Genomic DNA, 23,528 nt, shown 5'->3' with positions numbered 1-23,528 from the left:
ACTCATGATATTTACAGACTTGGAGCCATAACCTGCTTCACACGTGATATTTAAGGACCCGGAGACATAGCCTGCTTGACCTACGACTTCTTGGGCTTTGTTTATGATATCTATGGGAAAGTAACTATAGCCTGTTTTTTCAACGATTCTTCTGAATTTACTCATGATATCAAGGACCTGGAACCATCATCACGTGCTCTGATGTTTCACTCAACTCGTATAAGTTATAAGAACTGCCACACATCTGGAAAATCAACATCGCTTACAAAAGTGTTATTCATGATACCTTAATCTGGTTTGCCTACGACCGCTCTGACTTTCACTTTTCACAGAAAAACAACAACTTTGTTCTCAGCCGTTCGTACGAACGTGTGATAGAAACGAGTCGTCTCTAGATGATAGGAGTGTCTAACTAGTACATGAACCATAGTCTACCGGTCCAGTGAGACGGTACTGCGTCAGAGATTACCCGAAAAATGGTATAGTCTACACCCTTGGTGCTTGGTGCACAAACTGGAAAATAGAAAATGGAGAAGATAACGTTTCGGGTCGTGTAGTACCATCATGATGATGAACTAAAATGACTTTGGCAACTTTTCATTTTCATCCATCTTAAGAGAAACCAAGGAAATCGAAAACAGTGTTACAATAATAACAAAATCAGATTCAATAAGTCGCTTTATGAGTGTATACAGAACAAAACACATAAGCGAGTGGTTTACAAACTGTTGTACTAGAAAACGGCTGGTTACTAGAACAAACAAAGCTGATTATTCCCGTTGAAGCGAGTATGCGTGAGTTTTATAAATATTTTTATTACACAACGTACTCTAGTCAGATATTATAAATAAGGTAGTAATGTACTTGAGGACATTCACTGTCTTATAAACCACACTTGCAGACAAACGATGATATATTAAACTACACAAAAATAACTACTGGTTCACATACTCTTAAACACATATATAAAAAACACATTATATAGCAATTCAAATATAATGGGTACAAATGGGTATATATCATAACAAAACGGCAAATAACAGTTAACGTATACTAGACATATACGGTGATGTATCACAACACACCACGGTAAATAGCGGTTAATATATACTAGATATATACGGTGATGTATCATAACACACACCGGTAAATAGCGGTTAATACTTACTAGACATATACGGTGATGTATCACAACACACAACGGTAAATAGCGGTTAATATATACTAGACATATACGGTGATGTATCACAACACACAACGGTAAATAGCGGTTAATATTTACTAGACATATACGGTGATGTATCACAACACACAACGGTAAATAGCGGTTAATATATACTAGACATATACGGTGATGTATCACAACACACCACGGTAAATAGCGGTTAATATATACTAGACATATACGGTGATGTATCACAACACACAACGGTAAATAGCGGTTAATATATACTAGATATATACGGTGATGTATCATAACACAAAACGGCAAATAGCGGTTAATATATACTAGACATATACGGTGATGTATCACAACACACCACGGTAAATAGCGGTTAATATATACTAGACATATACGGTGATGTATCACAACACACAACGGTAAATAGCGGTTAATATATACTAATATATACGGTGATGTATCACAACACACACCGGTAAATAGCGGTTAATATATATTAGACATATACGGTAATGTATCACAACACACAACGGTAAATAGCGGTTAATATTTACTAGACATATACGGTGATGTATCACAACACACAACGGTAAATAGCGGTTAATATTTACTAGACGTATGCGGTGATGTATCACAACACACAACGGTAAATAGCGGTTAATATTTACTAGACGTATACGGTGAAGTATCACAACACACAACGGTAAATAGCGGTTAATATATACTAGACATATACGGTGATGTATCACAACACACAACGGTAAATAGCGGTTAATATTTACTAGACGTATGCGGTGATGTATCTTAACATAGAACGGCATATATTTCGTGATGACGAGAAAACCACTTGAAGTATAGATATATCTCAGGGCAGCTGGAATTGGTATTAACACTTTTACTGATAAAGCAGAGAATAAAGTTTTGACCTTCATAGGTCATCTTCAGGTTAACAAAAAGTCGAAATGAAAGCCTGTCTGGAAAACCTAACTAGAAGACTGGTGATCCACTCTACACAAACTGCAAACTTCAACAAAACAATGGAAAACAACCAAAAGAAAGAAGACAACTTTGGTAACAATTCCATCAACAACCTACAACCTAACTTTCCAGGTAGAACTGAAAACTTCAACAAAACAATAGAAAACAACCAAAAGAAAGAAGACAACTTTGGTAACAATTCCATCAACAACCTACAACCTAACTTTCCAGGTAGAACTGAAAACTTCAACAAAACAATGGAAAACAACCAAAAGAAAGAAGACAACTTTGGTAACAATTCCATCAACAACCTACAACCTAACTTTCCAGGTAGAACTGAAAACTTCAACAAAACAATGGAAAACAACCAAAAAAGAAAGAAGACAACTTTGGTAACAATTCCATCAACAACCTACAACCTAACTTTCCAGGTAGAACTGAAAACTTCAACAAAACAATGGAAAACAACCAAAAGAAAGAAGACAACTTTGGTAACAATTCCATCAACAACCTACAACCTAACTTTCCAGGTAGAACTGAAAACTTCAACAAAACAATGGAAAACAACCAAAAGAAAGAAGACAACTTTGGTAACAATTCCATCAACAAGCTACAACCTAACTTTCCAGGTAGAACTGAAAACTTCTGTTTTCCCGAAACACCTGAGCACAGTATCTTAAACAACTTTTCAAAGAATTTTCACGCAAAACCATCATCGCAATTTCACAGAAAACTAAAAACCAACCTCACACGAAATGATGTTAATTCTATAAAAGACCTAAAACAAGACAACAACATCAAAATTCTGAAAGCAGATGAAGTTATAATAAACACAAATGAATACATTAAAAATGAACATCTTATCAGATACAAACAAATGTAAACTATTAAACACTAATCTAACAAAAACACATAAAAAACAGTTAAACAAAATACCACTACAGATGAAAAACCAACCCAGTCTGAGAAGAAAAAAAAGAGATTCTTACCTACGAAAGACCGATTCACGCACACCACAACTATACAGCACTCACAAACCCGATTGTCCACTTCTACCCATAATGTCAACCTACGAATTATTTAAGTACAACCCTAGTAAATATACAACTTGGACATTTTCTAAATATGTAACATAAGCTGGTGATGTAGAAAGAAGGGTATGTTAACATTACGTTAATGTTGTAGAAGGAAGGGTATGTTTAAGTACAACCTTGGTAAATATACAACATGGACATTTTCTAAATATGTAACATAAGCTGGCTCGTTTTTCAAAGGCTCTTTCAACTATAAATATACTTTTAATCAACTAAATCATAAAGCTTTAATGGCCAATTTTGACGTAATCTCCCTCTGCACTGAAGTCCCAACAACTGAAATCTGCAGGATAGCTTTAGAACTTTATATCCAAGACCTCAACCCATTGATACACATCCCCAGCAACCAATTAGTAACTCTTATAGAATTCACTACCACCAAAACTAACTTTATGTTCAATAACCAAAACTACTTTCAAATAAATGGCATAAATATGAGGAATCCCATGTCACCAGTTCTAGCCAACATTTTTCTGACACAGATTGAATCAGAAGCGATCAATTCAACCTTACACCCACCACTGTACTGGTACAGATATGTTGATGATACACATTCACATCTACAGAACACACAGTTATTTCAACCATGTTAACTCTATACACCCCAACATTAAGTTCACCTGTGAACAGGAAAAACTAATCAAATAGCATTTATTAAACTCAAGATCACAAGAACTGATATACAATTCAAAACAGAAATCCACAGAAAAATCACCCATACTGGATTATACATTCCTTGGGACTCAGCACATGAAACAAAAGAAAAACTCAACATACTAAGAAACCAAATAAACACAGCTATAAAACTATGCTCACCAGATAAAATTAACGATGAATTAGACAAAATAAAACAATACTTCAACAACATCAATAAGTTTCCTCAAAAAACTGTTGGAAAAACTATACACACACACCTAGACAACGACAAACAAACAACAATAAATCCCAAGATACAATAAACTACAAAACCTTACACTGCTGCATACCATATGTTTCAGACATCAGTGAAAAAATAACCAATATTTGGAAAAACTTAAAACACAATATTCCAGTAAAAACCAAATTTATTCAAAAACCATGTACAAAATTAAAGTCTATACTATGTAAAAACTACACTGACAAACACAACACTAACATAATTTATAAAATACAATGTGATAACTGCTACAACTTTTATATTAGAGAAACAATCAGAAAATGGAAACCAGATTCAAAGAACACAAAAAGTCACCTTCACACGTTTTCGAACACTGCAAGTCAAATAAACACAACATAACCATAAAAAACTCCCAGATACTAAATAAAGAAACAAACATAAACAAAGGTAAAATCAATGAAGCTCTGCTTATACAACAACTGAAACCAAAATTAAATCAGTATAAAGGAACACTTTTATACCTATACTAATTAAATGGCCCGGCATGGCCAAGTGTCTTAAGGCGTGCGACTCGTAATCTGAGGGTCGCGGGTTCGCATCCCCGTCGCGCCAAACATGCTCGCCCTTTCAGCCGTGGGGGGCGTTATAATGTACGATCAATCCTACTATTCGTTGGTAAAAGAGTAGCCCAAGAGTCGGCGGTGGATGGTGATGACTAGGTGCCTTCCCTCTAGTCTTACACTGCTAAATTAGGGACGGCTAGCACAGATAGCCCTCGAGTAGCTTTGTGCGAAATTCAAAAATAAACAAACTATACTAATTAACAACCTAACATCCAACTGCAACGCCACCTATAATCCCATACACGTTTACATTCTTGTCCTTAACACATGCGCTTGGCAACGGTCACGTGCAAGCTCTCTCTTTGTTAACCTGAAAATTGTCTAAAAAGGTAGAAACGTTGTTCTCTGTTTAATTAGTAAAAGTGTTAATACCCATACTAGTCGTTCTGAGATATATACAAACATAACATAGAACAGTAAATAGAGGTTGACATATACTAAACACATACGGTGATATATCAAAAGACAGAACGGTAAATAGAAGTTACTATACAACAGTCATAAACGGTGATAAATCGTAACACATAACCAAAAAGAACGGTTAAAATATATATGCAAAAATGGCTCGTTTGGGTTGAGAAAATATTTTACATAGAAGAGCGAACAACCTGACGATGACCGAAGAAGGTCGAAACGTTGTTCGCTCTTCTATGTAAAATATTTTCTCAACCCAAACGAGCCGTTTTGCATATAAATTTCTCTACAAGTGGGTTTTCTCGACATCACTGAAAAGAACGGTTGACATATACTACACAGAAACAGTGATATATCAAAATACCCAAAAGTAAATAGCGATTGGCATACACTAGACACACAAGTGATATATAAAAACACATAACGGTAAATAGCACTTGATATACATTGGACACAAATAATAATATTTCGAAATACCCAGCTGTAAATAACAGTTGACATATGTTACACACAAATAGTGATATATCAAAATACAGAACAGTAAATACTAGTTGATATATAGTAGACACAAAGGGTAATATACAAAGACATACAACGGTAAATAACAGTTGACATACACTAAATACAAATAGTGATATATCAAAATACAGAACAGTAAATAGTAGTTGATATATAGTAGACACAAAGGGTAATATACAAAGACATACAACGGTAAATAACAGTTGACATACACTAAATACAAATAGTGATATATCAAAATACAGAACAGTAAATAGTAGTTGATATATAGTAGACACAAAGGGTAATATACAAAGACATACAACGGTAAATAACAGTTGACATACACTAAATACAAATAGTGATATATCAACATACAGAACAGTAAATAGTAGTTGATATATAGTAGACACAAAGGGTAATATACAAAGACATACAACGGTAAATAACAGTTGACATACACTAAATACAAATAGTGATATATCAAAACAGAGAACTGTAAATAAATGTTGACGTATACTAGACAAAAACGGTGATATATCAAAACACAGAGACAAACAGTATTACAAGAAAATACATAACGGTAAATATCGGGTTGACATGTAATAGATACAAACAGTGATATATCAAAGCTAAAAACGGCGAATAGAAGTTACTATATAATAGACACAAACGGTGATAAATTGCAACACATAACCGAAAAGAGTAGTTGACATATATTGGACAGAAACAGTGAAAAACACAAAAGAGTAAATAGGTTGATATATACTAGACAGAAGTACTGATATATAGAAACACAAAACAGCAAATAGCAGTTGACGTATACCAAACACAAACATTGATATACTAAAACAGAGAACAGTAATTTGCGGTTGACATATAGCAGACACAAACAGTGATGGCGTTGTTGTTTTTGAATTAAGCACAAAGCTACACAATAGGCTATCTCTGCTCTGCCCACCACGGGTCTCGAAACTTGGATTTTAGCGTTGTAAGTCCGCAAACATACCGCTGAGCCACTGGGGGACCACAAACAGTGATATATAAAAACACAGAACAATAAATACACGTTGAAATACAGTAGAATGTGAGGGTTATGTCACAAAACACTCAATAGTAAATACGAGTTAACATAAACTAGACACTAAGAGTGATATATAAAAACACAGAACAATAAATACACGTTGAAATACAGTAGAATGTGAGGGTTATGTCACAAAACACTCAATAGTAAATACGAGTTAACATAAACTAGACACAAACAGTGATATATAAAAACACAGAACAATAAATACGCGTTGAAATACAGTAGAATGAAAGGGTGATGTCACAAAACACTCAATAGTAAATAGAAGTTAACATAAACTAGACACAAACAGTGATATATCAAAACACAGAACAATAAATACACGTTGAAATACAGTAGAATGAAAGGGTGATGTCACAAAACACTCAATAGTAAATAGTGGTTAACATAAACTAGACACAAACAGTGATATATCAGAACACAGAACGGTAAATAGCAGTTAACATATACTAGACACAAACAGTGATATATCAGAACACAGAACGGTAAATAGCAGTTCACATACACTAGACACAAACAGTACTTTGTGATTGTTTGGGGCACCGATAATGTGCCACTTATTTCTGACGTCATGATCATCCCCTAGTGAGAATTATTGGAACCATCCTAATTCTTCTGACTGTATCTTCCAATAAAACTTGTCCCACAGTAGAGATGGACCTCTGGAAAGATCGACAATTGTCGAAAACGAAGGTCCACCTTGGTGACTCGACAATGGAGGTTTTCTGCGCATGCCAAGTCTTTTACACGTGTAATGTTCAGGAAAAAAGCCAACGGGCTCAGAGATGTTTCTTTGGGCCCCTCTCCTCAGGCATGCTAAAAGTAATACTAGGAGTGTTTATATGGCAGTTAGTTTTCAAGGTGTCTGAGTTGTTGAATAAACTACAAGGAACAGTCTGATCGGACTTGTTGACTTAATAAAAACGTGGTGATCAGCAAATAAACGACATAATTGTGCTGTTTAAAGAGATAATGAAAAATATTATTATTTGAAACAAATATGTCAAAAAATCCAAAAAATCTAGAGTTTCATTTCAAATTTTCGGTATTCATTTGGATCTGTCTAATGAACATTTTATAGGCTACAAGACGATAAACAATCTACAACATCGAGTCAGTAGGTCTGTAAATACATTTACAAAATTTAGTCAAAAACCAGACACAAAACTGAGGTCTATACTATGTAAAAAACTACACTGACAAACACAACACCAACATTATTTATAAAATACAATGTGATAACTGCCACAACTTCTATATTGGAGAAACAAGTAGAAAAATGGAAACCAGATTCAAAGAACACAAAAAGTCACCTTTACATGTTTTCAAACACTGCAAATCAAATAAACAACATAACCATAGAAAATACTCAAATACTAAATAAAGAAACAAACGCAAAATTAAATAAGCCTTACTTATACAACAACTCAAGCCCAAAATAAACCAATACAAAGGAACACGTTTATATCTATATTAATAATTATAATCAAACATCTAAGCACGCCCTCTATATTCCTACACTCAATTACACAATCCCCATCAAACATGTGGTCATCTATCGGTCAGTTACCTCTTTCTTTCTTTGTGAACCTGACGATGACCGAAGAAGGTTGAAACGTTGTTCGCTCCTCAACATGGAATTTTCTCAATCCATACCAGCCGTTTTTACATATATTGTAACAATATATTGTTCAGTAAGTTGTACACAGTCCATAGAACAATAACCAGACAACCTACAACCTGTAGTCAGTAGGTTTATTAATACAGTTACACTATATTGTTCAGAGACGTGTACACAGTATACAGTGCAATAACTAAGAAACCTATAGTTAGTTGGTTTGTTAATACAGTTACCAATATATTGTTCAGTAGCTCGTACAAGTCGACACTACAATAAACAAGGCAACCTACAACCTATAGCTCGTAAGTTTGTTAATACATTTGCACTATCTTGTTCAGTAAGTGGTACACGGTATACAGTACAATAACCAGACAACCTATAGTCAGTAGATTTGTTAATACAGTTACACTACAGTATACAGTAATTATACTATAATAACTAATATAGTATAGTAGTACAGTACAGAGTCTGAAAACTTGTCAACTATGTCTGTATATACCTGTATAGAGCCTGAGAACTTGTAAATTACATATATGTTTCTAAATTCTGAAAACGTATAGAATATAAATACATGTACTCCGATATAATATGACATCTTATGTATAACATATAAAGTATATATACTCATCCTAAATTAATATTAACACAAAGTACTTTGTGGATGGATCTATTTAGGTAGATTAATGTAGTGGTACTTATGTCACCTTCGTGTTTACGGCCTGCTACTGTGTGGATCTACTGAGATAGGTTAATGTAGTAGTTCTGCTACTGTGTGGATCTACTGAGATAAATTAATGTAGTAGTCCTGCTACTGTGTGGATCTACTGAGATGGGTTAATGTAGTAGTCCTGCTACTGTGTGGATCTACTGAGATAGGTTAATGTAGTAGTCCTGCTACTGTATGGATCTACTGAGATAGGTTAATGTAGTAGTCATGCTACTGTGTGGATCTACTGAGATAGGTTAATGTAGTAGTCCTGCTACTGTGTGGATCTACTGAGATAGGTTAATGTAGTAGTCCTGCTACTGTATGGATCTACTGAGATAGGTTAATGTAGTAGTCATGCTACTGTGTGGATCTACTGAGATAGGTTAATGTAGTAGTCATGTTACTGTGTGGATCTACTGAGATAGATTAATGTAGTAGTCCTGTTACTGTATGGATCTACTGAGATAGATTAATGTAGTAGTCCTGCTACTGTATGGATCTACTGAGATAGGTTAATGTAGTAGTCATGCTACTGTGTGGATCTACTGAGATAGGTTAATGTAGTAGTCATGTTACTGTGTGGATCTACTGAGATAGATTAATGTAGTAGTCCTGTTACTGTATGGATCTACTGAGATAGATTAATGTAGTAGTCCTGCTACTGTGTGGATCTACTGAGATAGGTTAATGTAGTAGTCCTGCTACTGTATGGATCTACTGAGATAGGTTAATGTAGTAGTCCTGCTACTGTATGGATCTACTGAGATAGGTTAATGTAGTAGTCCTGCTACTGTATAGATCTACTGAGATAGGTCAATGTAGTAGTCCTGCTACTGTATAGATCTACTGAGATAGGTCAATGTAGTAGTCCTGCTACTGTATAGATCTACTGAGATAGCTTAATGTAGTAGTCCTGCTACTGTGTGGATCTACTGAGATAGGTTAATGTAGTAGTCCTGCTACTGTGTGGATCTACTGAGATAGGTTAATGTAGTAGTCCTGCTACTGTGTGGATCTATTAAGGTAGATTAATGTATTGGAAGCTATTCCACCTTCTATATAAGACCTGCTACTGTGTGAATCTACTTAGGTAGATTACTGTAGTGGTAATTACACCACCTTCCTATAAAAGACCTGCTACTGCCTGGACCTATTCACATAGATTAATGTATTAGTAGTTATGTAACCTTCCTATACAAGACCTGCTACTGTGTGGAGTTATTCAGGTAGATTAATGGATTGGTAGTTATGTAACCTTCCTATACAATTCCTGTTACTGTGTCGATCTATTTAGGTAGATTACCGTAGTGGTAATTACACCACGTTCCTGTATAAGACCTGCTACTGTGTGGATCTATTTAGGTAGATTACCGTAGTGGTAATTACACCACGTTCCTGTATAAGACCTGTAACTGTGTGGATCTATTTAGATAGATTACCGTAGTGGTAATTACACCACGTTCCTGTATAAGACCTGTAACTGTGTGGATCTATTTAGATAGATTACTGTAGTGGTAATTACACCACGTTCCTGTATAAGACCTGCTACTGTATGGATCTATTTAGGTAGATCACCGTAGTGGTAATTACACCACGTTCCTGTATAAGACCTGTAACTGTGTGGATCTATTTAGATAGATTACCGTTGTGGTAATTACACCACGTTCCTGTATAAGACCTGTAGCTGTGTGGATCTATTTAGATAGATTACTGTAGTGGTAATTACACCACGTTCATGTATAAGACCTGCTACTCTCTGGATCTATTTAGGTAGATTACCGTAGTGGTAATTACACCACGTTCCTGTATAAGACCTGCTACTGTGTGGATCTATTTAGGTAGATTACCGTAGTGGTAATTACACCACGTTCCTGTATAAGACCTGCTACTGTGTGGATCTATTTAGGTAGATTACCGTAGTGGTAATTACACCACGTTCCTATATCAGACCTGCTACTGTGTGAATCTATGTAGGTACGTTATATATTAAGGTAGTTATGTAATCTTCCGATATAATACCTGTTACTGTGTGGTTCTGTTTAGGTAGATTACTGTAGTGGTAATTACACCACCTTGATATATAAGACCTGCTACTGTGTAAATATATTATGATAAATTAAAGCAGTGGTAGTTACATCACCTTTTTATATAAGACCTGCTAGTATGTGGATCTATTTAAGTAGATTAATATAGTGGTAGTTATATCATCTTTCAATGTAAGTCCTGATTCTGTGTGGATCTATTTAGAACTATTGAAGATCCATACAGTAACACGGATCTTCAATGGGATGGGAATTATAGTTAAGTCACTGATTACGTTTAGTAAAGTAATTCTCTAAGTCTTATATTCTATTATTTCTTGTCGCTTTAAATATCTTTTTGTTATTCTTTTTATTCTTGTGAAGATCCTTTGTCCCACATCTGTCTTAAGACAGACAAAAAGTGATAAAGATGTGGGACGTTGTGAGCTAGAGAACCGGCTTGTGCTGTAGGTTTCGTTTTAATCATGTGAAGCCATATATATTCCTGTATAGTGTAAGAATCTATATACTGTTTGATATCTTCAATACATGTGCGTGCCATAGACTAAGCAGTAAAGTCAATGACTCTAAAATATAGGCATAAACTGATGAGAGAAAAAAGAAAGCAACCATTGTAATGATAGTCGTTAAATGGAGGGTTTGACTGTTATTCTCATAACACACACATAGCTGAAACTGTGATGCGTAATGATATATTACGAGCTCAGACCTTTAGCTTTTTGAAATCAGCAACAAAACATTTAACTACTACAATTTTTCTTTATTTGTCTAAAACAAATTGACAATCAATCAACCAGACACACTGTGACTGAACACTTCTAGATTAGTTCACTTTGATCATCTGATATCCTATCTACGAATAACGTTGCAGATAAACTCTTTTAAATAAGTTCTTTTTGATCATGTGATTTTTATCAACCAATAACGTTGCAGGATACAAATTAGTTTGGAAAGTATAAGCTTGGATTATAATATTAAACGTGCTTAACGTATCAACACAAACGAAATAAGAATATAATGTTATTCACAGAACAGTTTAAAAGAACAATAGAACAGAACATGAGTTATCAAAAGTAAAAACAAAATGAAGTTTAACTCATCCGGCTAGACTCGTTGTGTTTTTCTAACTGAACACATATTATACACTAACACTTGGATCACACAGCTAACTTTACCAACGTAAATTGATTTCCATCTTTACCGAAACTCAACAATATATATACTTACTAGTATTAATGGTTGTCAAAAATGACGGGGAACCATTGTTAAATGATTGACATAATTTATAGAACTATAAACGAACTTTTCTGTACCTTCAAAACACTTTATTTATTTCATCAATCTCGAAGTAATTCTCTAATCACCACAATAGTAGTAAAAATGAAATGTGAACAAAAGAAGCTTAAATAGCATATTAGACCGTTTTCACTGTATTGTAGGCCAGTAAGTACAAAACAGTGTTGACATTCCAACACGAATTTTCAACTTTTTTCGACTATACAAAGGAAAAGAGATATTTGTCAGTACTAAATATTTACTTTTCCTTATGTTTTAAACCGAAGTAATATATATATATGTATCTAAATACAAAAAATAATTAATATTTATTCATCACTCAATACTTCTTAAACACTCCCTCTATAACGATAGTAATCGTACAGCTATTAGGCTTAATAAATACACGTCCCGTAAGGCTTAGTTGAAAGACTACCTGTTAAATTTCATCTTGCTTTTGGCCACATCTCAATGTCATAGAAAAATCTCTGGATTGAATTACTTTGCTGTTGATTACCGAAGTTATGAAAAAGATGAAAAAAAAAAAAGTAAATAAACCTTTCTAACAAATCAACATGAATATCGAGCATTTGACATAAACAACATAACACAGTTGACCTAAAAACTGTAAGTTTTTTTAACATTACTAAGAAAGGAACGTGTATACAGAGTGATATAGCTCGTGATTATTCTTTACATCAGGTGTGTTATACTTTTAATTAACGGTTATTTGTATAAAAAACATCTCGATACACTGATGACGTCTGTACTGTAGTGCTGGGTATCAATACATTTAACACTATCTATACCACTAAAGTATTGCATATACTGAACTGAAATAATATGTCGTGTTTAACAATATGTAGTGCACACTGAAGGGGTTTACAGATTTTGATAAAAGTTAAGTAAAAACTTAACACTCCAGATGAACATACAATAACATGTTTTTATTTAAACAAACGTTTCGCTTTGTGACTTCTTCAGGGCTAATATACGTAATATGGTTATTATTTTATATTTACCGGGGGTGTAAAGGTAGTCTAATATTAAATTTTATCAAAATGAACTAAAATGTGTGTTATTGATATGCGTCTCTGCACTACATGAAAAGCCTTCTTAAAATACTCAGTATACGTACTAAAAGAATAATTTTAATACTTCAGTATAAAATGGGAGTGATATTAAAATCTCAACATACACCGACAATGACATTAGTAGTTTAGTACGTCCTAGAATTCATATTAATATTTCAGTGTATACTGGGAGCGATATCACTATATACTTGAAATAGTATTGGTATTTCAGTGTGTACTGGAAGTGTATTTCAGTGTGTACTGGGAGTGTTATTAGTACTTCAGTGTGTACTGAGAATGATATTGGTACTTCAGTGTGTACTGGGAGTGTTATTAGTATTTCAGTGTGTACTGGAAGTGTATTTCAGTGTGTACTGGGAGTGTTATTAGTACTTCAGTGTGTACTGAGAGTGATATTGGTACTTCAGTGTGTACTGGGAGTGTTATTAGTATTTCAGTGTGTACTGGAAGTGTATTTCAGTGTGTACTGGGAGTGTTATTAGTACTTCAGTGTGTACTGAGAGTGATATCACTATATACTTGAAATAGTATTGGTATTTCAGTGTGTACTGGGAGTGTTATTAGTACTTCAGTGTGTACTGAGAATGATATTGGTACTTCAGTGTGTACTGGGAGTGTTATTAGTATTTCAGTGTGTACTGGAAGTGTATTTCAGTGTGTACTGGGAGTGTTATTAGTACTTCAGTGTGTACTGAGAGTGATATTGGTACTTCAGTGTGTACTGGGAGTGTTATTAGTATTTCAGTGTGTACTGGAAGTGTATTTCAGTGTGTACTGAGAGTGATATTAGTACTTCAGTGTGTACTGGAAATGTTATTAGTATTTCAGTGTGTACTGGAAGTGTATTTCAGTGTGTACTGAGAGTGATATTGGTACTTCAGTGTGTACTGGAAGTGTTATTAGTATTTCAGTGTGTACTGGAAGTGTATTTCAGTGCGTACTGAAAGTGATATTAGTACTTCAGTGTGTACTGGAAATGTTATTAGTATTTCAGTGTGTACTGGGAGTGATATCGGTATCTCAGTGTATATTGGGAGTGATATGAATACTTCAGTGTGTACAGGAAGTACAACTGTACATATACACTCACCATATATATATATATATATATATATATATATATATACGTATAGTGCATTATTTTGTATGCGACAAAATGGAAATATTTATTACAGACTCGATTCATGACAAATAAGAGCTTTTAATTATTTACTTTCCTCATCAAAACGTGAATTTCTGCGGAGAAAAGATGACGTAGAGGTCCAAAATGTTCTCTGATTCGCTATTTCCGCTGCAACAGACTAGTTTCGTGGAATTCCTAGCTTATTGGCGCTGTTTGGAAGAGCAACCGAATAAACAGAGTAATTCTAATGTAGTGACGGAATGTCAGCACTTTTTGGTTTTTGTTGTAGAGTCCTTCACTGGTCTCTAAACCCTTTAGGTGTTTATATAGCGCGTGACATCCATCGTAATAAATTATTATTAAGCGAACTAACAGATTACTTATCATTTCTCCATCAAAACTCGAATTTCAGAAAATAAAAGATGTTCTGTTTATCCTTGAGTTGTAAAGATAAATAAAAACATGGAGATCACGTGCGTTTAAAGCTTCGCAACAAAAACAGGCAACAGTGACTGATAGAAATTGAAATGTGTTTCACTGTTTTCGACGTACCGGAGAACTACTTTAGCCACGTAGTGTGAAACACTTGAACTAACCTTCCTGGTGTGAGAAAATGTCCCTATTGTGTTCTAAGATTAATGTTCGTGATTCCTTCAGAAAGGTATATTTTCTGGTCAACGCTAAATAGGAGAGATAAGGAAGCTAATATCACTTGGTGAGCGACAGTGTCCTGTAAATTCCCTTATATTTGATACCAGGAGTTTTCACGTCTATTATGGGAGGATTTATCTCATACGTGATAGAGGAAGAGAGATACGTTTCAAATGAAGGTTTCGCTCAGTGGTTTGTAGTTACAACTCAATTTTCCCTATAACTATCAAAAAGTTTCCAGATCTACGGTTATTTTTTCTACCAATATCTAAACTCACATTTTTTGAATCCACGGGTTCATCTGTAGTAGGTATCCATACTCGCATTTTTAGGTTCCCAATTCCATGTTCAGTTTAAATCTAAACCTATATTTTCTAGGTTCACAGTTTCATATTCCGTCTGTACCTACACTCACATTTTCTAGGTTCACCAAGGTTCCCACCAACATAGTTGTGTTTTCCGGATCATCAGAAGAGGTTGTTTTTTGTTTAGAATGTCGAATATCCGTTAAATGTGGTGTGATTTTAACGTTTAAACGTACAATATACGTACATCGCAAATATAGAAGCGAATGTGGACTTAATAATTTTATTAAATTACATGAGAGCATCGCCCCATAATTTTAGGGCAGTGAAGAGGCGACGAACTCTGGATGAGAATCCACACTGAAAATTGTCATTGAAATGAGTATAATTTAAGACCAAGGGTCTCTGAACGCTCGAAAAGAATGCTATGTAGGACCTATGTCCTATTAAGGTAACTACAGCTGTGGGAACCTTTAATAGCCAGCCGTCAGTAGAGTCTTTGTTCTCAGGAAGAATTGAAGTGGAAAACGTCTGTGGTAAATGTTACTGGAGTTTATGATATATTACCTATAAGTGAAGAATTTCTATGTTGTGTGTAGTTTACATTTCAAGATATACATTAATAAAATCTTAGTTAGTATGGATATTTCTCTGTATAATGTGCTGTAAACCTGACTGGTAGTATCATTTTACTATGATCATACGCTTTCCAAGTACTGCAACGTTGTCATGACAACTTATTACAGACCTGTCTAGTGGTACCATACTGTCATGCCAGCTTACTATAGAGTTGCCATGTGGTACCATGTTACTATGACAACTGATTACATACCTGCCTATTGGTATCATGTTGTCATGAGAACTTAGTACAAACCTGTCTAGTAAGTACAATCAGATTGTAATGATTTACTATAGGCCTGTCCATTGGTACAATGTTATCATAATAACTTAGTCTCAACACAATAAAACCTGATATATTGCCCTGGAGCCTTTTTGCACAAATGCCCAATTGTACAATATTTCTATGACAAGGTGCTATAATCTACCATGTGGTAACAGTTACCACTATACTTTAATGATCAGCGTCACCCTGAAAAGTTACTGTTTACTGCTTTACCTATATTTACTTTCTACCATGGCAGCCAACCTTTAAACCTGGAAGTGACTCCTACACTGTGAGTCACGTTACCTTCCTTACTACCATGAAAACCAACATTTAAACCTAGAAGTGACTTCTACACTGTGAGTCACGTTACCTTCCTTACTACCATGAAAACCAACATTTAAACCTAGAAGTGACTCCTACACTGTGAGTCACGTTACCTTCCTTACTACCATGAAAACCAACATTTAAACCTAGAAGTGACTTCTACACTGTGAGTCACGTTACCTTCCTTACTACCATGAAACCAACATTTAAACCTAGAGTGACTTCTACACTGTGAGTCACGTTACCTTCCTTACTACCATGAAAACCAACATTTAAACCTAGAGTGACTCCTACACTGTGAGTCACGTTACCTTCCTTACTACCATGAAAACCAACATTTAAACCTAGAGTGACTTCTACACTGTGAGTCACGTTACCTTCCTTACTACCATGAAACCAACATTTAAACCTAGAGTGACTCCTGTGTGAGTCATGTTACCTTCCTTACTACCATGAAAACCACCATTTAAACCTAGAAGTGACTCCTACACTGTGAGTCACGTTACCTTCCTTACTACCATGAAAACCAACATTTAAACCTAGAAGTGACTTCTACACTGTGAGTCACGTTACCTTCCTTACTACCATGAAAACCAACATTTAAACCTAGAAGTGACTCCTACACTGTGAGTCACGTTACCTTCCTTACTACCATGAAAACCAACATTTAAACCTAGAAGTGACTCCTACACTGTGAGTCACGTTACCTTCCTTACTACCATGAAAACCAACATTTAAACCTAGAAGTGACTCCTACACTGTGAGTCACGTTATCTTCCTTACTACCATGGAAACCAACATTTAAACCTAGAAGTGACTCCTACACTGTGAGTCACGTTACCTTCCTTACTACCATGGAAACCAACATTTAAAGCTAGAAGTGACTCCTACAATCCGAGCCACGTTACCTGTATTTCCTTCCTACTATGCCAACTAACCATGTTTTGACTGGAATTTGAAAAACGTTTACATACACACGTTTGGATATGAACAGGATAAATCTGTTCATTGAGTCTGGCTCACTAACATGCTACTTAGTTGACAAAGGACTGCACTGTAGCCATATGATTACCGCAGACACAGTTTTGTAAAGTAAGACGATTTCTAAATCTTTGTTCTGTAAAATTCTGATAAATTATCTTCAAAAATTGAGATTTCCTTTGTTAAGTTCACAACTCTCTAACTTAGTAGCCGGTAAACAGATAAATAAAATAATGATTTTTATTAGGCAGAAAAAGAGCTTTATTCAAGTTCCAACTTTATGATCACGTAACTTTATATATTCTTGCATCTTATGCACTGTCATAAACATAACACCATCTTTAATGATACACGAAAACCTCACCTTTAAATGACATCACGATACAAAGAGAGGTTCATGGCAAGTTAAAATATCCTATGTACGTAAAACTATTCAGTGCCCGCCGTGGGACAATACAAACACCGGTTCGTGACAAGTTAGAACATCCATGATTAATAACTTTAGAAAGATGTTACAAGATAAAAAAAAAGCCCACAATGGAAAGAAAGAAATCAACAGACTAGATAAGTTTGACATGTAAACAAAACATATCTGTCGAGTGGTATGTTAATTATGAAGCTAGTTATATCTTTCTTTATACGTTAGGAACATAACAACCAGATGTACGTGTCACAAGCTGGTACAACCAGACGTTTCTGTATGTCTTACAAAATGGACAAATAACAGTATCTGTATGTTTTACAAGAATATTATACAACCGTATAGGTTACAAGAGAGTACAACCAAATAGATGTGTCTGTATAAAAAGTATAAAAAGTTATAATGAATGACCTAGACATACAAATGTATATTGTGAGAAATAAAAATGGTGGATGGACAAAAAGAGATAAGAGAGTACCATGTATGCTGACAGCAAAACAGGAACTAAACGTGCTTTCATCCACAGGTTTGACAACAAACTACAATAAAACAAATTAATTTACTAATGACCCTTATCTTTGTGAGCAATTCTGAATAACTTCAATGACCTAAGTCATTCACTGTACGGCACAAAACACAACCTATGGCAAATACTAGAAACTATAAGTGGAAGACCTGCAAATGTTTGCGTTTCAAATATGTCTTATGCCACCAGTCGATGTTGTAGTGTTCTCTTTAGACAAGTCTCAACCATCATCATAAAGTTGTGTTAATAATGTCACCTTTATGTCTCCAGTTGTCATAAAGTGGTATTAGTAATGACACCTCTATGTCTCCAGTGACAACAATATAGTGTTAATAATGTCACCTATACGTCTCCAGTGACAACAATATAGTGTTAATAATGTCACCTATATGTCTCCAGTGACAACAATATAGTGTTAATAATGTCACCTATACGTCTCCAGTGACAACAATATAGTGTTAATAATGTCACCTATATGTCTCCAGTGACAACAATATAGTGTTAATAATGTCACCTATATGTCTCCAGTGACAACAATATAGTGTTAATAATGTCACCTATATGTCTCCAGTGACAACAATATAGTGTTAATAATGTCACCTATATGTCTCCAGTGACAACAATATAGTGTTAATAATGTCATCTATATGTCTCCAGTGACAACAATATAGTGTTAATAATGTCACCTATATGTTTCCAGTGACAACAATATAGTGTTAATAATGTCACCTATATGTCTCCAGTGACAACAATATAGTGTTAATAATGTCACCTATATGTCTCCAGTGACAACAATATAGTGTTAATAACGTCACCTCTATAATCAGTGATGACGAGAAAACCCACTTGTATAGAAAATACATATATATGTAAAAATGACTAGTTTGGGTTGAGAAAATGACCTGACGATCACCGAAAAAGGTCGAAACATTGTTCGCTCCTCTACATAAAAATTTTCTCAACCTAAATCAGCCATTTTTACATATATATTTTGATGTCACCTCTATGTTTCATTCACCATAATGTAGTGTTAATAATGTCACCTCTATGTTCCATTTACCATAATGTAGTGCTAATAATGTCACCTCTATGTTCCATTTACCATAATGTAGTGTTAATAATGTCACCTCTATGTTCCATTTACCATAATGTAGTGTTAATAATGTCACCTCTATGTTCCATTTACCATAATGTAGTGCTAATAATGTCACCTCTATGTTCCATTTACCATAATGTAGTGTTAATAATGTCACCTCTATGTTCCATTTACCATAATGTAGTGCTAATAATGTCACCTCTATGTTCCATTTACCATAATGTAGTGTTAATAATGTCGCCTCTATGTTCCATTTACCATAATGTAGTGCTAATAATGTCACCTCTATGTTCCATTTACCATAATGTAGTGCTAATAATGTCACCTCTATGTTCCATTTACCATAATGTAGTGCTAATAATGTCACCTCTATGTTCCATTTACCATAATGTAGTGCTAATAATGTCACCTCTATGTTCCATTTACCATAATGTAGTGCTAATAATGTCACCTCTATGTTCCATTTACCATAATGTAGTGCTAATAATGTCACCTCTATGTTCCATTTACCATAATGTAGTGCTAATAATGTCACCTGTATGTTCCATTTACCATAATGTAGTGTTAATAATGTCACCTCTATGTTCCATTTACCATAATGTAGTGTTAATAATGTCACCTATATGTCTCCAGTGACAACAATATAGTGTTAATAATGTCACCTATATGTCTCCAGTGACAACAATATAGTGTTAATAATGTCACCTATATGTCTCCAGTGACAACAATATAGTGTTAATAACGTCACCTCTATAATCAGTGATGACGAGAAAACCCACTTGTATAGAAAATACATATATATGTAAAAATGACTGGTTTGGGTTGAGAAAATGACCTGACGATCACCGAAAAAGGTCGAAACATTGTTCGCTCCTCTACATAAAAATTTTCTCAACCTAAATCAGCCATTTTTACATATATATTTTGATGTCACCTCTATGTTTCATTCACCATAATGTAGTGTTAATAATGTCACCTCTATGTTCCATTTACCATAATGTAGTGTTAATAATGCCACCTCTATGTTCCATTTACCATAATGTAGTGTTAATAATGTCACCTCTATGTTCCATTTACCATAATGTAGTGCTAATAATGTCACCTCTATGTTCCATTTACCATAATGTAGTGTTAATAATGTCACCTCTATGTTCCATTTACCATAATGTAGTGTTAATAATGTCACCTCTATGTTCCATTTACCATAATGTAGTGTTAATAATGTCACCTCTATGTTCCATTTACCATAATGTAGTGTTAATAATGTCACCTCTATGTTCCATTTACCATAATGTAGTGCTAATAATGTCACCTCTATGTTCCATTTACCATAATGTAGTGTTAATAATGTCACCTCTATGTTCCATTTACCATAATGTAGTGTTAATAATGTCACCTCTATGTTCCATTTACCATAATGTAGTGTTAATAATGTCACCTCTATGTTCCATTTACCATAATGTAGTGCTAATAATGTCACCTCTATGTTCCATTTACCATAATGTAGTGTTAATAATGTCACCTCTATGTTCCATTTACCATAATGTAGTGTTAATAATGTCACCTCTATGTTCCATTTACCATAATGTAGTGTTAATAATGTCACCTCTATGTTCCATTTACCATAATGTAGTGCTTAATAATGTCACCTCTATGTTCCATTTACCATAATGTAGTGTTAATAATGTCACCTCTATGTTCCATTTACCATAATGTAGTGCTTAATAATGTCACCTCTATGTTCCATTTACCATAATGTAGTGTTAATAATGTCACCTCTATGTTCCATTTACCATAATGTAGTGCTAATAATGTCACCTCTATGTTCCATTTACCATAATGTAGTGTTAATAATGTCACCTCTATGTTCCATTTACCATAATGTAGTGTTAATAATGTCACCTCTGTGTTCCATTTACCATAATGTAGTGCTAATAATGTCACCTCTATGTTCCATTTACCATAATGTAGTGTTAATAATGTCACCTCTATGTTCCATTTACCATAATGTAGTGTTAATAATGTCACCTCTATGTTCCATTTACCATAATGTAGTGTTAATAATGTCACCTCTATGTTCCATTTACCATAATGTAGTGTTAATAATGTCACCTCTATGTTCCATTTACCATAATGTTAAAAATGTCTCTCGTATGTCTCCAGTGACTACAATGTAGTGCTAATAATGTCACCTGTATGTCTCTGATTACTTCAAAATCTTTCACGGTATCGAAACTTTAGCATTCTTTATGTTTTTATATTCGCTCTTATCTCACGTGTGGTTATCTAACTGGTCACGGTTCTAATACAACAAGTAAAATGATGGTTTGGTGACTGGACTTTTCTCTCTCTATCTATTTAATCTGTCTAGACTTACCGACTTCTGACACGGGGAGCTGGTTTTCACCTGATTCTCCAGGTGACCACGCTTCAACTGATGAGTCTGCTGTGTAGACAGCCCATTGGTCCTCTGCTGTGAACGAGGCAAGCACGTGCTCTGGTTCCGACAATACAGCTCGATTCGGCGACGTAAGCGGTCCACAATGGTTTGTCGTTTTGGGGGCAAAATATCCCCCATCCCCAGAGACGGACGCACGAAGATAAACCCGCCGATTTGGGGGTTGATGTACTGGCGAATGTATGGAGCTACCAACAATAATAACTAATTGGTCAATTACTTGGCTACGATAGTTTCTTACTGCCACCTAGCGAAACAACTAGGACCAATTTCTACAAAAATGTTTCACTTGATAAGTTGCGATAAAGAAAAACGTTGTACGTAGATATAATCCTTTTCTCACGAGGCTGTGACAGGAACGTGTCGTATTCCGCACTTTCTTATCTGTTGTCTACGTAACGACTGTACCACGAGCACAACACAGCGGTCGATAGCCACTTCTAGACTGGCCACGCGGCTTTCCCACGAAGACGAGGCTCAGTCTAATTCTCAGCCCAGTCTCGCGTCACTGTTCGGGCTACACTCGCAATCCCGATGCTGGACGGCACGAAGAAGTTGTACACTCACTAGTGGGTATCCGGTGAAAAACGGAGAAATCTAAACGTAGAAAGGACTCTGGCCTAAAACCCCTCGTGGCATTCTGCGCGTGGGCTTGTCATTTCTGATTCCGAGAGTAAACATTTGCGTGAGACTAGACAGTGATCCTTCTCAAGTGTCCCCTCCCATTCCGACTACGTGCGCTTCTTAAGCAACCGAGGGGTGGCGCTCAAATCGCGCCTTAGTCTGTCCTACATCCGGGAGCCTGCCGACGAGAGAGATGGGACCATGTGTGGAAATCTGATCTCTTGATGGCGTTACACTCCATCATACGAAATTCCACGAATAATTTTGAGTGATTCCAAGCGGCTAGTAAACAGGATTAGAAATAAATACGAAGTGTTGTTAACTATATGATACAGTTTGTACACCTGATAGAGTTAACTAACAAACAGCTCTATACGGGCTTATTAAACAAGTACCTCTGTAAAGTTGAGGCTGGAACTTATACGTAACACTGTACAGCGCAAATACAAACTGTTCAAAACTGACACCGTGTTATAAAACAAACCGTATTATTACAAAATAATACCGTTATGTAAAACAGGCCAAATTGTTAAAAGCTAACACATTCCTAAAAAAAAACACACAAAAAACAGACCAAACTGTTAAAAACTAACACCGTGATGTAAAACCGACCAAACTGTTAAAAGCTAACACCATGA

General features: G+C 35.1%; 1 protein-coding gene across 1 annotated transcript in view; it reads right to left on the bottom strand.

Annotated features, from left to right (window-relative positions):
* LOC143230256 (uncharacterized) overlaps positions 1 to 23,173 on the bottom strand; it is a 28,286-nt gene extending 5,113 nt beyond the window's left edge. Inside the window, exon 1 of the mRNA XM_076463470.1 lies at positions 22,186 to 23,173. Within this exon, the coding sequence (XP_076319585.1) occupies positions 22,186 to 22,386 (201 nt within the window). The 5' untranslated portion in view covers positions 22,387 to 23,173. The remainder of the gene's footprint in view (positions 1 to 22,185) is intronic.
* Positions 23,174 to 23,528: the final 355 nt, after the last annotated feature.

The sequence above is a fragment of the Tachypleus tridentatus genome, chromosome 10 (assembly GCF_004210375.1).
Source record: "Tachypleus tridentatus isolate NWPU-2018 chromosome 10, ASM421037v1, whole genome shotgun sequence".
Lineage (NCBI taxonomy): Eukaryota > Metazoa > Arthropoda > Merostomata > Xiphosura > Limulidae > Tachypleus > Tachypleus tridentatus.
The sequence above is the reverse complement of the archived record's forward strand: the minus strand, read 5'-3'. Positions and strand labels throughout refer to the sequence as shown.